The sequence below is a fragment of the Anomalospiza imberbis genome, chromosome 8 (assembly GCF_031753505.1).
Source record: "Anomalospiza imberbis isolate Cuckoo-Finch-1a 21T00152 chromosome 8, ASM3175350v1, whole genome shotgun sequence".
In the NCBI taxonomy this organism is placed as follows: Eukaryota; Metazoa; Chordata; class Aves; order Passeriformes; family Viduidae; genus Anomalospiza; species Anomalospiza imberbis.
Genome location: NC_089688.1, coordinates 22,383,622 through 22,399,131, shown reverse-complemented (window position 1 = coordinate 22,399,131; position 15,510 = coordinate 22,383,622). Strand labels below are relative to the sequence as shown.

General features: G+C 39.6%; 1 protein-coding gene across 13 annotated transcripts in view; it reads left to right on the top strand.

The window, feature by feature from the left end:
• The window catches only part of BTRC (beta-transducin repeat containing E3 ubiquitin protein ligase), a 119,560-nt gene that overhangs the window by 48,714 nt on the left and 55,336 nt on the right, over positions 1-15,510 (top strand). For 9 of the 13 annotated variants that reach the window (XM_068197879.1, XM_068197886.1, XM_068197877.1 and 6 more), the window contains 2 exons: positions 22-99; positions 12,356-12,445. In XM_068197879.1, coding sequence (XP_068053980.1) covers positions 22-99; positions 12,356-12,445 — 168 coding nt within the window. The remainder of the gene's footprint in view (positions 1-21; positions 100-12,355; positions 12,446-15,510) is intronic. The other 4 variants (XM_068197884.1, XM_068197889.1, XM_068197883.1 and 1 more) reach the window with 1 other exon arrangement.

Sequence of the window (15,510 nt, the reverse complement as noted above, 5' to 3'; positions counted from 1 at the left end):
AAAGCTTACTTTCTTTCACAGAATTCCTCTGAGAGAGAAGACTGTAATAATGATGAGCCCCCTAGGAAGATCATTCCTGAGAAGAATTCACTTAGACAGGTATGTGATCAGTCTCTTTAAAAATGCGATAAAACTTTCTAGCTCTTTGAATCCTTAAATGCTTCTGGAAGCTGAAGTCTGGCTTGTGCTCATGGAAATCTTTTATATTCTTCTTTGAAGTCTGAGCAAGTCACATTGTACCCAGGAAAATCAGACACAGAGATTTAGCTTTCAGGGGAGTTTGATGACTCTGAAGAAATGTATGCTTCAGTATAGCTCAGTCAACTGTGACTTTAGTTTTACCTTTCTCCAGTTGGTGTTCACCAAGACCTCTTCAGCCTTTTCTTCTGTAATTGTTCTTTTACATTCATATTGATTACTAATGGATAAAAAGGAGAAAGGATGGTTTACTAAAACAATATTTCTTTGTCCTTTATATATAGTAAAGCAAATTCCTTACCAATTCAAAATAATTCCTTTGTTCAATCCCCGTGGCCAGCAAAGGGAGGCTGGCATGTGCTTTCTGGGAAATTTAAGTTGGGTTTAGTGATTTCTGATCCATTTTCACTTTGGTCTTTCTCCCCACTGCAACCTTCAGGCAGCAGAAGCAAAATTATGTCCATGCCTTAGCTGCCTGAGGTTGCTGCCTGGTGTATCAGAGTGAAATCATTGGTGAATGTGACTTAAGTGAATACCCCAGGCCATACATTGCAACAGCTGAGGAATTGTTGCATTTCCTTCTGCATCTCAGCCACAGGAGCAGCAGCCTCAGGCAGAGGAATAAAATGGCACAATCCTGAATCCTGCCCCACACCAGCTATTTCCAGGAGAAGTTGTAGGTCAGAGCCACAGTAAAGGAAGACGTATCTTTTTGATGCAGTGCACTTGTGCTCAGAGTTGTTTGGTTTGTGTGGTTCTTTTGAGGTTTTTTTTTGTGTTTTAATAGGAGTATTTGATTTTGTGGGAGGAGGTGTCATGTAAAGGATTACATACATGTGACTAAGACAGGTCCATCTAACAGATGTAGTCCATTTAAGTCTTTTAGACATGAGGCAATATGCTGGCATAATGGCTGAGGTCCCATTTATAGCTGAGAAGGATTACCTTGCAGAATTGATTAAATATGTTAGATGAAACTTAAACTGTTTCTGGCATTCAACATCAAACAAGAGCTGGAGGAAGAGGGCAAACCTACTAGGAATATCCTGGTATTCCCAGGATAGGAAACAAGGTCTCCAGCATGCGAGAAAATCGGGGGGGGGTTATCTTAGAGTTATATTATCCATGGCAAGCCATCAGGTTCAGCAAGAAGAGGTATATGACTCTTCTTCAAAAGAAGATTCATAGTAAGAGATGTTAATTATAAAGATTATGAGTTACTTATTTTCTGTGTCTTCTGATCACACTGAGTCCTTCCTTGTAATTATTGATTGAAGAAACAGGTATTTGGAAACTGTATTATACAGATGAGGAAGGTGCTGTTTCTTGAACTGGGTTTCCATTTTGTTATATTTCAATCTGCAGAAGTATTCTTAGTGTAACAGGAAAGCTGTCTTTTCCCTCAGGCCCACAATTCATCATAATCAAGTAGATACCAGGAATACAACTAAAAAACACTTGTAGTGTCCCAAGATTTCATATTGGAAAGAATTCAATGGATGTTGTTTACACTGAAGATGGTTAGCTGTGTTGCACAATACTGTTGAGATGTTGTGTCAGTCTCCATCTTCATGTCCAGTCCTTACAGTGACGGATGCAGGACAGAATCCTTGGCTCTTCTTATTGCTTTCTGTGTTGAGAACAGTCTTTGCAAATAAATTCAAGGTGTAGTCTTAGTCTTAAAGCAAGTGCCCTCTTGTCTAGATCATAGGAGGTGGTTGTCTATGACTTTTTGCCTGTTATGGAGGGAATTCTGGTTCTTTACATAGGCATCAATAGAGCTGTCTGAGCATTTTGGAAGCTCAGATTGCTCCTCTTCTCCATTAGCAATGGACAGTAGCAGCGGGGAGTTTTCTGGGGCTCTCATTCTGGTAGTCAAACACATTTAGCCATGTACCTAAATACTCACAAGCAGTGAGTAATGCTTATTGGAAAGATCTTGATCTCCTATAGGAAGGTATGCAGAGTAGCAGCTTTGTCTAACATCTATCCGTGCTTTGTAGAACCAAAAAAAATGTGACCTGTAAATGCTGTCAAAGCTATAATACACAAAAAATGCCTTCCATTTTACTGGAAAGATGCTAACTTGGTAAATATTGTGTGAACATTTTTGTATTTTTTGTTCCTCCCATAAGACTCCTTTAATATTTCATTATTGGGGAGCATGGACCTACATGCACAGAGAAATTGAGTGTAGGGGGGTAAGAGTCTGTTTGTTTAAATAGTCTTTCCAGTGACTGTATCCTCATATTTAGTACTTTCTGATTAGTCTTAGAAAATTAATGAGATGCATCGGACCACTTCAGGGTAAGTATTATGTCTTCACATGTTCAGCTGCTAACAAGTTTAAGTAAAGGTGCATTTCCTTTTCTTGCCTTGTTTGCAGTGCTGTTATGCAACCTTAGCCATAATGTTTTCTCAGGTGGGTTTGTGGATCAGACATACCAGAAGGTGGAGGTGTTAAGGAGGTGTAATGCTTACTTACACATCTGGAGTTGTATGCAGGGGCTGAAGACACCCATTGCTCAGTGCTGTGGAACTCTTAGTAAGAGAAATACAATTTTGCTGTCGATTAAAATTATTTATGGAGAAGGATATCTTCAGAAGTCTCAACAAGTGGGGCAGTGTCCTTGAATTGCTGGAAGCGGAAGGCACAGCCACTCTTGGGTGCATGTGAGATTAGCAAGGGAGAAAAGACATGGAGATTAGCACTGGGAAACAGAAGAAGGCAATGAACTTGACACTGTTTGCTGGAACAGTGAAAAGGTCTAAGCTATGACAGACTTTGGAATACAGATGCAGACGTTCAGTTTTTGTTGAGTTCTTGATCTGACAAAATTAAATTTCGAAGGGATAAACTGAAAATCGTAGTATGAAAACAGACCAGAAAAAAACAATGACAAGTGGCAAAAGTTTTTGGCAACTTTATTTAAGCTAACAAACGAATTTTCACACTGCAAAGTTATAAATTAATTTTAATAGGCTGATCCAGATGGTCCATTTGGAAAATGGATAGCTTGATCTGTTGAAAATTAAACTAAATTTATCTCTCTCATACTTCAAACTGAAGTAAGCGTGAGAAGAGTGCCCATTAAGTCCAGCTCATACAGATGGACCGGCAGGTCACACATGGGACTAATCTGATTCATTTTAAAAATAAATGCATGAGTTATTGAATCAGGTTCCTGTTTCAAGCCCTGCATGTGAGCGTGTGTGTGTGCTGCCCTTTCAAAGGGACTCGCAAATGCTTCAGTGCATTTTTAACCTGTGTGTTTCCATTTTAATTCAACTTCCTTGCCAAAAAACATAATTAGTTTTCAGTGCCTATCATTTAGTGTTAGACCCAAACACTAGATTGATTAGGTCAGCCATTTGTTATTTTAAGGGCTATGTCTCCATCCTTCATTTATGAAGAACATGAGCTCAATAGTCTTGGGGAGAGAGCCGGCCTTTAGAAACTGGGAAGGGGAAACTCTCTGGGGGCCCCTCCAGCCTTTTAGCTTCTGGGTGTTTTTAACAGAGCCATGAATGCAGATTTGTAAATTTATTGCAGTGCCATCTGGTTTTTTTGCAGGAACCGTATTATTGTTGGCTCGTATCTGTCTATTGTGGTGGTCACTCCCCGGGAGCTTGCCCTCATAGTCCTAAGGAAAGTGATGAATAGTGGGGGTCAACATGAATAGGTCACAGGGCAGCTGTCCAGGGCTGCCCTGAACTTGATTACCCTACTGGTTTTAAAGAAGACAGGCACAATGCTGGTTGTTTAAAACCCTCCCTCCCTTCTCTTCATTGCAGCAATAATGAAGTGCCTTTTGCTGCTGTGGTTCATCTGTGGGCGAAGGTGCCTTGTGGGGAAAAGCTGGCAGCAGCGAGGCTGCCACAGTGTACCTCCTGCAAACCTCACATTGGACTCTGCTGTCTTTCTGCAAGCTTCCAGATGGAAGTCCGGGGGAAAAAAAATCCCTGTCTGTTACCCCATTCAGACAAGCCCCTTAGCATTTTCAAGAATTCTCCCTCTTACGGTTTTGGCACAGAATATTACCTCAATTCACTCTTACAGACTTGAGATAATTTTCTAAAATCACATGTAGCACCTAAAACATGCTCTGGGCACTATTTCAAAGTTAAAATAGGCACAGTCTAATCTTAAGAGTTTAATGCCAGTACTCAAGAAAACTGTGAGAAGCAGAAAATGGCTGAAGAAGGTAGAGCAAAGGGAAAACAAGAAGTAGCAATTGTTAGTGGTTTACTTTCAGTTGGCAACCTTATTCTGCTGCTTAGGGCTCCTCTCCATGTGTATTTCTCCTCTGCAAAAGTGTTTCTGCCATGCAAGATTGAAGCCCTGTTTTTGAATGATGAGGAAAGTTGCATGGTATGGAGGAAGAGAGGGTCCTTCAGCTCCCTCCGTCTCTTTGGGAAGACGCTGCACTTCAGATTTGCCTTCTTTTGGAGAGCTGTCTGAGGCAGGGCAGTCCTAGTCTATAAAGTTATCCTGGTTACCTCATCTTTTACACAATTCTTGGTAATAAGGAGTTGCTGATTGAAAAGCCCCCTGAAATTGCTAGAAGTACACCCTTAGCCTTACTTGCAAGATTATTCTTTCTTTTAAACTTTTTTTTCCTCATTATTCTCAAACAACAACAACAACAACAAAATAATTTCCATTCCTTTGTGACACACTTAGTGTGTGTTAAAAAGCTAGCCAAAGCGGGGTGTGCAGGAGTCTAAGTTACAATGGGAGTGCTGCCTTGTGGCGGAAAGGCCACTGGGCTCTTTCAGCATTAGTGCTAATAGGAATCTGTCACCCCGCCGCATTGCTGCATTCCTCTGTAATTGAGTAAATTGCAAGTGTTGTCTGCTCCCCCCTGCCCTTTGTGTCCATGTCCACTTACCATCCCAAGAACGTGGGCAGTGATAAATAAAGCGCTGAACAGGGCTCCCAGCTCTTTGAAAGCAGCATGTTGCCAGCCCCCTAGTTATATTTCTTTAAGTGTTTATGTTTTTCTGTATTCTTTCTCTTGTGTGGCTGGAACCCTGGGGATCCAAAGCCATGAGAGAGGCCAAGAAGCTAACAAAAGTAGCTGTCCCCTTGTTAGCTTGTTCCTTTCTTCTTTAAAAAACAAGATGAAAACCATCTGGCTCAGGGCATTACATTTTCCTCCCCCATGCACCTCTATAGATTAAGAGTTTCACCTGCAGTGAGGGTTTACATTGATTAGGGAGGGAGCAGTAATTCAAGCCTCCATCCACTTCAGTGGTACTTTGCAGTCTTTAAAGGTGCTGACCCATTGAGTTAAACTGTCAAGGGAGGATAAAAAAGGATCTTCATCCCAGGAGGTAACAGCTGCCAGGTTTTCAACACCTTGCACGCTGCTGGAAAATGTCACAAATTGTCAATGGAAAGAAAAATCACTTGGCTGCCATCTTCCCTTAATGATACGCCTTATAAAATGAAAGATTTAAGGGTTTAAAAATCAGCAAGTAGCTGTTAGGGGAAAAAAAAAATCCTGGGGGTTTTGAAGAATGGGCCCAACAAAATGTATCCTGAAAGACTGCGAATAATGCCTCCGAATTAGAACAACCGGGTCTGATCGGGATGACCGTGGTTATGTCTGCACAGTCGGACAAGAGGGAAGTGAAAGGAGCAGCACAGAAGTCTAACATTACCGTGCCTGTATTAACATAAAAAAGTAGAAAAAGTAGTCTGATTCATAAGCCAGTGAACTGCGAGAAGACATACTGTATTTCTGCTCTTCTGAGGACAATTTGTTTTCAAGCAGCTACCAGATGGCTAAATACCACATATTCTTTTTTCTCCTTCTTTTCTTTAACAAGAAATCTAGTTTGCCTCGCTCTTTATTTTTGTTTGTTTTAATGCTTTTACATAGCTGAATAACCCCATGGTGTTGGGCATTGTGGCATACTCCTTTTTGTGTTTCTCCCCCTTGTGCATTGATGGATGAGTAAAAAAAAAACTTCAGCTTTAATGTAATGTCAGGTAACAAGCATATTGGACTAAAGCTTTTTGTTTGCATTGTCTTGAGGTTTTTGTTTTAGGGGCCTTTTTATTCCATGTTTGTTTTAGGTAAGTAATTTTAATTGTACTGGGTAATTAGAAGGTACACACAGCCAAGGGAGCTTTGTTATGGTAATTGCTCAAGAAAACCCACTCCCCAACTACCACTGCCTTGTGTTTAGACACGTCTTCCCTCTAGTGGCAATATTAAGGACTCTGCCTTTCAGAGTCAGCAAGGTGTAATTGCAATATGACAAACTGTGCTTCAGGGAAAATCCTGTAAATTATCCAGTTTTTTGTTTGGCTAGTCTTTATTTTGCCTTACGACTTTCTGTGGAGACTATCCTTCCCAAGGCTGGGCTAGGGATAACAAAAATTTCATCTTAAGAAAATAATCGAGGTGGATCCTGGGTAATGTCTTACAGCTTGACTTAATTCTAGTCTTCTTTTTAATTACCTGTTTATAAAAACGTTTTTAAATTTGTTAAGATTACTTAATTCTTTCAGAAGAAGCACCTCATTTGAAATAAATAAATAAATTGCATTTATTTTAAATAGTCCATGTGAAAGACCTTTAAAGGGTAATTAATACAAGTCTCCTAAGATTCTAAATAAGATGAAAGTGATCTTTCCAAATCTGCTGGAGTGATTTGTTTATATAACTTCCCACTTCTGCTGAATTCTTCAGAGTCTAATAACTTTTTTTCTAACCGTTTGGCAATTTGTGCTTAGCTACAAAAGCCCTTGTTCAAAAAGAACAGTTTAATAATCTTTTCCCTGAAAATGACTTGAAGGGAGGGTATGGGTTTTGTCTTTTTGATGTGTTTTTATTAGTGTTATCTTTCTCTGATAAATCATGTAATTACTAACTATTGGGGGGGAAATCTTATTGAACTCCTGGGTTGCAGCTTCTATTAAAAAGTGGAGCTTTGTTCAGGGACTGGGGATTGTTGGAATGAATGGCCAAAGAAATGGATTTCAGTTGGTAGAAAAGCTGCACATACATGGAGTTCTGCCTGGGGTTCAAGGCTTCAGGCCGGTGCTCAGTGTTCATCCAGAGCTGCACAGACAAGAGTAGAAATGTTTATGTGTTTGTGTCAAAGAGCAGGATCATACTTTCTTTAAAAAGAAGAATGTAACCAAAGACACTTAGAGAATGAGATCAGATACAGCTCTGTCTTTAGTGAACCATAGTCTAGTGCCTCTGTGGCATTTTAAGCCTTTGGCTGAGAGTGAATACAGCTTTGTGGTTCCCCTGCTTCTGACATGATTTGGTGCTCCCATATATTTGTAGGTTTCTTTTTTTCTTTCGTTAGGGCTTGTTTGGCTATAGGGCTGCTTAACACTCTTCTCAAACGGCTTTTGCAAGGTTAAAGGAATGCAGCTTGGTAACAAGTTTGTGTCATTTTAAATATATACCTTCCAGTAAATAAGGAGGAGTCTTGCAATCAATCCCTTTTAGTGTGTTATATGTTTCACCTGACAACTAAACCCTCTATTGATTAACCATTACTTTGTTAGATAATCTTGTGTCATTGAAGCCACTGTAAAAATTAAACTCTTTAAAATGTTTTACCCTAGCAGCAGTGTGAAAATTGAAAACTTGTTCAGAATTACAGCCAGCTTCCACAAAGAGGGTAGTTTTCAACAAACTGGTTTATGTTTGCATGCTTTATATGCAATATAAAAACATATTAAAGCACTCCAACGCAAAGCTATCTGCCTGTAGCGTTGAACCAGGCTACCATTTCAGAATATTTTCCTTGATGAGGAAACCTCTTATTTTGATGAAAGGTGAGGAGAAACTTGAACAGTTTTGGTGCAGATTAGATGAGATATGTAAAAGGGTCAAGCTTTAAAGGCAAACTTGAGAAATAGCCTTTTCTAAGGCTTAGTTTTCGCTTTGATTTTCCTGCTTTTCTCCCAGGTGAGTCAGTGTTCCCATGGGTGTTGGAACAATGGAAGGAGGTACTCTTTATGTTGTGATGTAGCATTTGGCACCATCAAATGTTTCACCTAACTTGAAGGGCTCTGCATTATTACTTGATGATGTGACATTAATTCTGCTTTCAGAATTCGCTAGTCCAGAATAGTTATTGTGAATAGGTCCAGAATTCATTGGACCTATTCACAATAACTATTAGTGTACCAGCAATATCAGATGAAACCAAATCTCTGCGTCCTGCAGCCATTTTGTGTCTCTCAGTAGGCAGTAACTGCTGCCTGCAAAAAAGCATTTGGAGTCTACCATGTAGTACTGCCTGGACAATATATTCTCCAAGCTTCTTATATCCTGGCCTCATGAGCCAGATGCAGCTTCTTTGTAACATTGGCAGTACATTTCTGTTGAGACCTATCAAGTAGAGTGACATTGCCTCTTTTTCCTCTGGACTGGAGAACTAGGTTTTCTGTGTTTTGCTTTCAAGCCTTTAAAACATATTGTAGAACATGTGTGTGAATCTTCTTTGCCCTCTTTATTCATCCCACAAGGCTAATAATGCATTCTTCTGTGAGAATTTGAAAATAAGAGAAATTTTGTAACTTTGCAAAGACAGTAATGTATGTCAAACTGAAGAGTACTTTATGTTTTATTCTCAAATACTCATCCTGATATGTTGAATCCACAATATGTACTCTTTTAATTTTCTCTTTTCCCCTTTTACTTTTACTGAGAAACAAAGAGCTACTGAAGGACTAAATGGTCATCTGGTAATTTGGCACATACAGAAATCCTTATGTAATAAAATTACTGTGTGAAAGTTGGCTCTTACAGTAAAAGCATATTCTTCTCTCCTTCTGTGGTTGAAAAGGTTGGGAAGGAGAGGTTCCTTGGTATGTTATCAAAGGGCAGAGAGGTGTATTGATAGCATGAGAATGCCCAGGTCAGTTAGACCCAGAGCTCATCCTCTGCCGACTCCAGCACCGTGGAAAGTGCTGTTGAATGGGAGCAAGGAAGTCTGGCCTCTTTTGGTACTCCATTGCCCTCCTGTCCCTGCAGCATCTACTGCTGTTCCACTAGGGATGTCTGGAAGATAGCTGTGCTGAGTATCTGTGGAGCTGCTGTCCCTAGTTTGTCTAGTCCCTTTTTCCACTTCTGATGATGTTTCTTTGCACAATGTCCTGGGGCAGGAAGCACCAGAAGTTCACTGCCAACTTTGTGAAGAAGTGTTTCATTTTATCTTCTTTAAATTATGATATAATAGTCTAATGTCAGTAGTCCTGGTATTGTGGGATTTGACAAACAAGTTATGCATGGAAGTTCAGTTGGTGCTGTTCTCATGAGATGGTGGTAATGTGTGGGTGAAAGTAATCAAAACTAAGCAATACACTAGAATAATTATTTGTATTTGCATTCTGACATGCATGTAACTTTTGAATAGTGCATAGTGAGCTTCTTTCATTTTCAGAAAATGCTGACGTCTCTAGGTTTAGCATTTAGTATTTCACATTTTGTGTTTGGATTGTCAACCCTTTCCCATTTGTAAATGTGGAGAAAGCCTGTTGTAAGCCCAGCTTTTAAAAAGCTGGCATGCAACCAAGGTTTGTGCATACCTGTCTTGGGAGGAAAAAGACTGACAAGATTTGAGTTCATGGTTCAGTTCACAGAGCCACAGACTTCCCTGTTGCTTTCAGTAAATGTTTATGTGGCTGAGCTTTCGATCTGCAAAGTGGAGTTCGTAGTAGCTTCCCTCAATTGGGGCTCCTCATAAAACTTACAGTATACAGCAGACAAGTTGTGCAGAAATACTGCATATGGAATTCTAGGAATTAAATTGCAAGTGAAAAAAAATCACATATTTACAATAAATGAGTTAAATTACACAAATGTGAAAACTGAACAAAGAATCGTACCAACTCTTCATGTTTTTTCGCTTTCACAGTCTGGTTAAATTTAACTAATACCATGCTTGTAAAATGAAGTTTGCATGGTACTGCCTGAATGTCAGTGCAAAGCAGATGGCATCAACTTTTTGTTTATCGGTTGGGATGCTATATCTAAGCCCCAATTCATAGTAGTTTATACCATTCTGATCTTTCTTCTGAGGAGAAAGTTTTATGCATACCAGGGTGATGGTTTTATGATGTTGGCAAATATTTGCAAGAGGCAATCAGACTTCTGTTTGCTTGTGGCCTAATCCAGTTTGAATCTGAACCTCTCCTGCTGAAAGATGCACTTTGTTCATCTGCACAGCACCTTGAAAGAATTCATGTGTTTGAATTTTTCAGTTTCTCCTTCTGGGTCTAGAGACAGAAATTGCTTGCTGGCTGCTAGTCAAAGCAGATATCAATGTTGCGACATGAAAGGAGAACTGCTGGAGCCAGAACATTCTGCATTCCAGTCTGTCACTGATTGTTTTCTGGTTAGAGAGCTCAGTGAGAAATAAAACATGAACACTAAAGCAATGAAGATAGGGTTTCTGTGATCTCTTTTGTTTCTGTTTCAAGGTGAACTTTAAAGGGGCTCTGTAAATAGGTAAGGTGGAAAGGACTGGGATTTCCTTATCTTCTCCAAGAATGTTTGTACTGTGCTGGTCCAGTACAGATCCACCTAAGCCAGTATATTGATTTCCCGTGGTGTGCAGTAAGGAATGTTTCATGAGGATGGGAAGAACTTAGGTGAATGTTATCAACTGATTGAGAACACTCATTTCCCATCAGTTGGTGCTTACATGAGCTAGGGGCTGTTGGGAACACTGGGTTTGTGGACACACCTCCTATCACTCAGCGTAATCCCCTTTTAATCTCTTTGCCTCTGACATACTTTGCCATGTGCTTCTCTGCCAGTTTTTATGTTGCTGCTGACATTTTACACAGTCAGGCCTCTGGCAGAGGGGCAGGAGAGGGAGATTGTTTTTTGGTTCTTGGCACTGAGGGAATCTGGCTCTGGTGATGGAGCTTTGGGGCAGAGGGAGAAGTATAGGAGCCCTTATCATGCCAGTGTTGTCCACAGGTTTTGTAACCAGTAGCAGGTTTGGGGTTGAAGTAATTTCAAATCAAGCAAATGGAAATTGTAGCAAGCCCTAAAGGAAACATCTCCTGAGATTGCCAGTGAGTATTACAGGGGTATAAATGACAGGCAGCTCACTACAAGTCTTTGTGCATCCTCCCATTAAGGCAATCTTAAAATATCATGAATGTTAGTATGCTTTACTTAGTGCTCTTAGAAATGTCTTTGTAACAAGTTTGATTTCATTCTTTTTCAGCATTTTTCTTGGGGTTTCCCCACACAGCTTTTTGAGGTGGCAACATCTCTGTGGTCCACTTTCTACTCTTGAAACAAATCCAAGTTGGTGCTCGCTTTTGAGCTACCACTTTTGCATGGGAGCATTTTTCTGTAAATGGTGGGAGGTGTATTAATTCCACACTGAAGCTCTTAAATGCAAAGGTGCTGGGGGTGAGGAGGAGAGCCTCTGTTAGAAGCTCCTGAGTTCTTCAGGCATACTAGTTTAAACAGCCAACTCAACCAAATTATAATTGTAAGCCCACCTTGTAAGTATTGTTCATACACTTCCCTCAAAAGTGAGAGAGACTATGAGTGATGTGTTCTGCAAAGACTCTGAAGTCTGCAGCCCCAGCTGGGGGTCACTTGGTCAGGACAGCATTAAAGAAAGATGACATTCTACTTTAAAACAATTTTAAAAGCTTTACATAACTGGGAAGATTAAATACAACAATGGAATGTGGTCTGCATTTGCTCCCTTCTGATTATAACATTCATTGTGTCCCATGTATTTTACATTTTATATTCTGATAAAGTCAGATGTTTATTCACATTTGACGTACTCTCTGATAACTAGTGTATAGAAATCACCTTGCTTTAATTGTTCCATTATGCAGCATTTTGTGAAAGAACAAAAACTGAGATGAGATATATTTTTTTCATTTTCAGAGGAACAGAGAAGAAAAATCTTTGTCCTTGTATTTCTGTACTGTAAAATTGTTCATGGGTTCTCAGAGGACATGCATGCCCTGAACATAGACTTTTGCTATAAACTAGTTTATATTGGTTTGAAACATTTACATCTTAGAAAAAGGAAATGTAGTAGAGTAGTAGAGTTAGTGTAGGTTCCTGTGCCAAAAATGTGGTGCCCGAAAGAAAATTGTGTTCTTCTATTCATAACCATTTTAATCTTTCTGCAGACCTACAACAGCTGTGCCAGACTGTGCTTAAACCAGGAAACAGTATGTCTAGGAAGCACTGCTATGAAGACTGAAAATTGTGTGGCCAAAGTAAGTAAGAGAACGGCTTTGGTTTTGAGGGATTTTTAGCAAATTGTTCATTGTTAGTCAACAAAAAGTTCTTGTTAAATATTACAGTTAGGAAAAAATACTTAAACAAAGAGTAAGTATTGGGTAGGCTTTTCTGTCCTTCAGTGTAGGATCCTGTTTTGCTGTTTTTCTCTGCTGGAAATGATTACTTGAGTCCTGAGCTATGTAGGATTGAAGGGTTCATTTTGCCATACAAGTAATAGGCTTTTCCAATGGGAGGACCTATGCTGGCCATGTAATTAGCTGTGGCAACTTCAAATGACAAATGTCCAGATACATATTAGAAATACTACATGAGAGCTCTGTGTATCATGGTTCCCTTTCTTAGCTACCAGAAGGGAGGTGCAAAAAGACTTTTCAGTTAAAATACAGTGAACACTGTATTTAAAGGAAAGGGACAAGGGATCTATTACAGTCAGAATGGTAAGAAAATTAATTTATTAGCCTGTGACAGGAAAGTAATTTCTTGACAATGAAGGTAGATGTGATTGGAAAAGATGAGGTGCCATTAGCCACCCTCTTTTCTTAGAATTCAGCAGAACTAGAGTAAAACAATGTACAGCTTGGTCTGTTTGTGAATGGAGGACATTTGAACCATGATGATGTGTGGAAAGGCTGCATGAAGGATGCATTTAGTCTCGTGTAAGCTTTGTATTTCCACTGAAAGGAAGTTTAGAATGGGCATGCAAGACAGATCAGTGCATGCAGCCATCTGTTACTGAAACCAGCTGGCATTTTGCTGCTCCTCTGTCACCACAAACCTGACCACTCAAAAGCCTGTTTTCTCTTTCAGTTATTATTCCTTGATCTTCTTGAAGTCCATTTCTTTCATACTTTGATTGGTTGTTAAAGGTGCCTTGTCCCTTCAGGGGCCACTTTTGTACTGACCTTTAAGATAATTTCCCAGCTAAGTCTTTGCTGGGGTTTTGCTGGTGAAATTTGGATGTCCCATTACTTTTGACTCTTGTCAGGGAATTGGCTACCATAGAAGTTTGTAATGCTGCTTGCAGGTGGCTTAGCACTCATAAACTGTGCTTGACATGCCAGTTACCTTTCACTGGAGAAGCACTTCTGAGAGAAGCTACCGGTTCTGGTACAAATTCCTGGTACAAAGTTTGATACCAGCACTTCCATTCTTAACATGACTGGTCTTGCACATTGCTTCCTAAGGTGTTTTATGATGCAGACTAGGTGAAACTTTATGCAGAGCAGCTCTGGCTGAGTTGTCTCATCATAGAGCATTGTTCTAGTGCCATAAAGCAGCGCACAGCAAGCTCATGGGAGTAAACCCATTCAACCCCATCTGCTCTACAGTGTCCTGTTTGACCTGATTGCCTCACTAAGGAGCAAGGGTGTGCAAGAAGTGCAGCTAATTTAAGTGGTGCCTCTTTTAAATAAAATCACATACTTTAACAACTTCATGTCCTAATAAGCTCTTCAAAAGTTATGTTTTCAGCAGGTTTGTGGTGAGATGTGTGGGTAGGGCTCAAGGCAGGAACAGCAAGACTTGTTTCATGCTACTGAGGATGAATTTGAGACGTCATCCTGGAGATAAAAAAGTGTATGTTTTAAAAGTATCATGTCTCTATATGCTGTAGGGCAATATATATATATATAGTCTTGGACAGTCTGCCATCATATATGTATGGAAAATCATATATAAACATACATACATATATATATTTTGTTTTTGTTTTTGCTTTTTGTATTTCTGGGTTTTTTTTGGTATCTTTCTCTAAAAAAACATAAGGACTTTTCTGGGGGTATAATTCCTCTAGTACTAGCTTGCTTGGCTGTTGTACTCCTTTCCTTTGCCTTCCTATCTACAAACCAAATGAAGTCAGTTCTAAGAAGGCTTGTCTTTCAAATTCCAGAAGTTTCAAAGCATTTATAAATCCAGCTATCTAAATGCAGATGGTTCAGTGATGGCATAGGCAAATGGCACAACTGTTAAATGTTCCCTAGGTGAAAGGCTTAAGTGGGATTTAGAGAGTTCAGAAGCCTTCTCCTACCACATGCATGCAGCGAGTTTTATCTTCCATGATTGATGTATTTTATAGCCTTGGACTTTAAAATGTTTTGTCAGGGAGGTAAATATTGGAATTGCTGCAATTTTCATTATCTGCAGCACTTTTACAAATGTATTGTAGGGTGTTAATTTTTTTTTTTAACTTGCAGTGAAACACAGAAAGGGTTACTTTGGAAATCATTTTTTTTTTTCTGATTCTGCAGTGCAGTATCAGCCCTGACTGGGATCCACTGTCTGCATTATCAGCTGCTTGTCAGATGTGTCAGTCAGTCTGCAAGAGACAATGGTTTTTCTGAAAACTAAATTTCTGATTTTGCACCTACTTGTAGAAAAGGTAGTTGTGCTCTGTTAAGACTGTATTAATGGCATTTACTGATTGTGTGCTTGACATTTCTAAAAGTTTGTTCAAAGAATGAAATGCAGTTACCCTTGAGGCCACACATACCAATATTGAGGTATCTTCTCTCAGACGGGAGCACTGCCCATTTGTTAAACTCTCTTGAGAACGAGTGCTTCTGTACAGGACATCCAGTGTAAACTACCAACCTAACGACTGGCGTTCTTCCTAAAACAGGAGGAGGAAAAAACAGATACACATATTCAGGTGTGGAAAGCAGCATAGGGCCACAGTATTTTGGTCACTCAAGGAAGTTTGTGTTTATTAGGAAACCTTGTCTGTCTGGTTTTGTGTACAGTGTCATGCTGACTCTGCAGCCAGGTGCACTGTGCCTTTTGCAAACCTATGAATTAACTTGTTTTATTCAGACATTTTAAAATAAAGCTAGAATATAATATTCTGATGAATCTTTGTGTCTTGTTCTTAGCCCTTCTTTTCTGGTATTTGTGCTCTGAAACTCCATTGATCGGACTTAGGACTTCCTTGTTTGGGTAAAAGCAAATAAGGAGCATGAGAAATTGTTTCAAGTGTGTGCATGTTTTGACTGAATAGCTGGGATCTTAAATTAAAAATTATACATTGTGAAGGACAGATTTCATA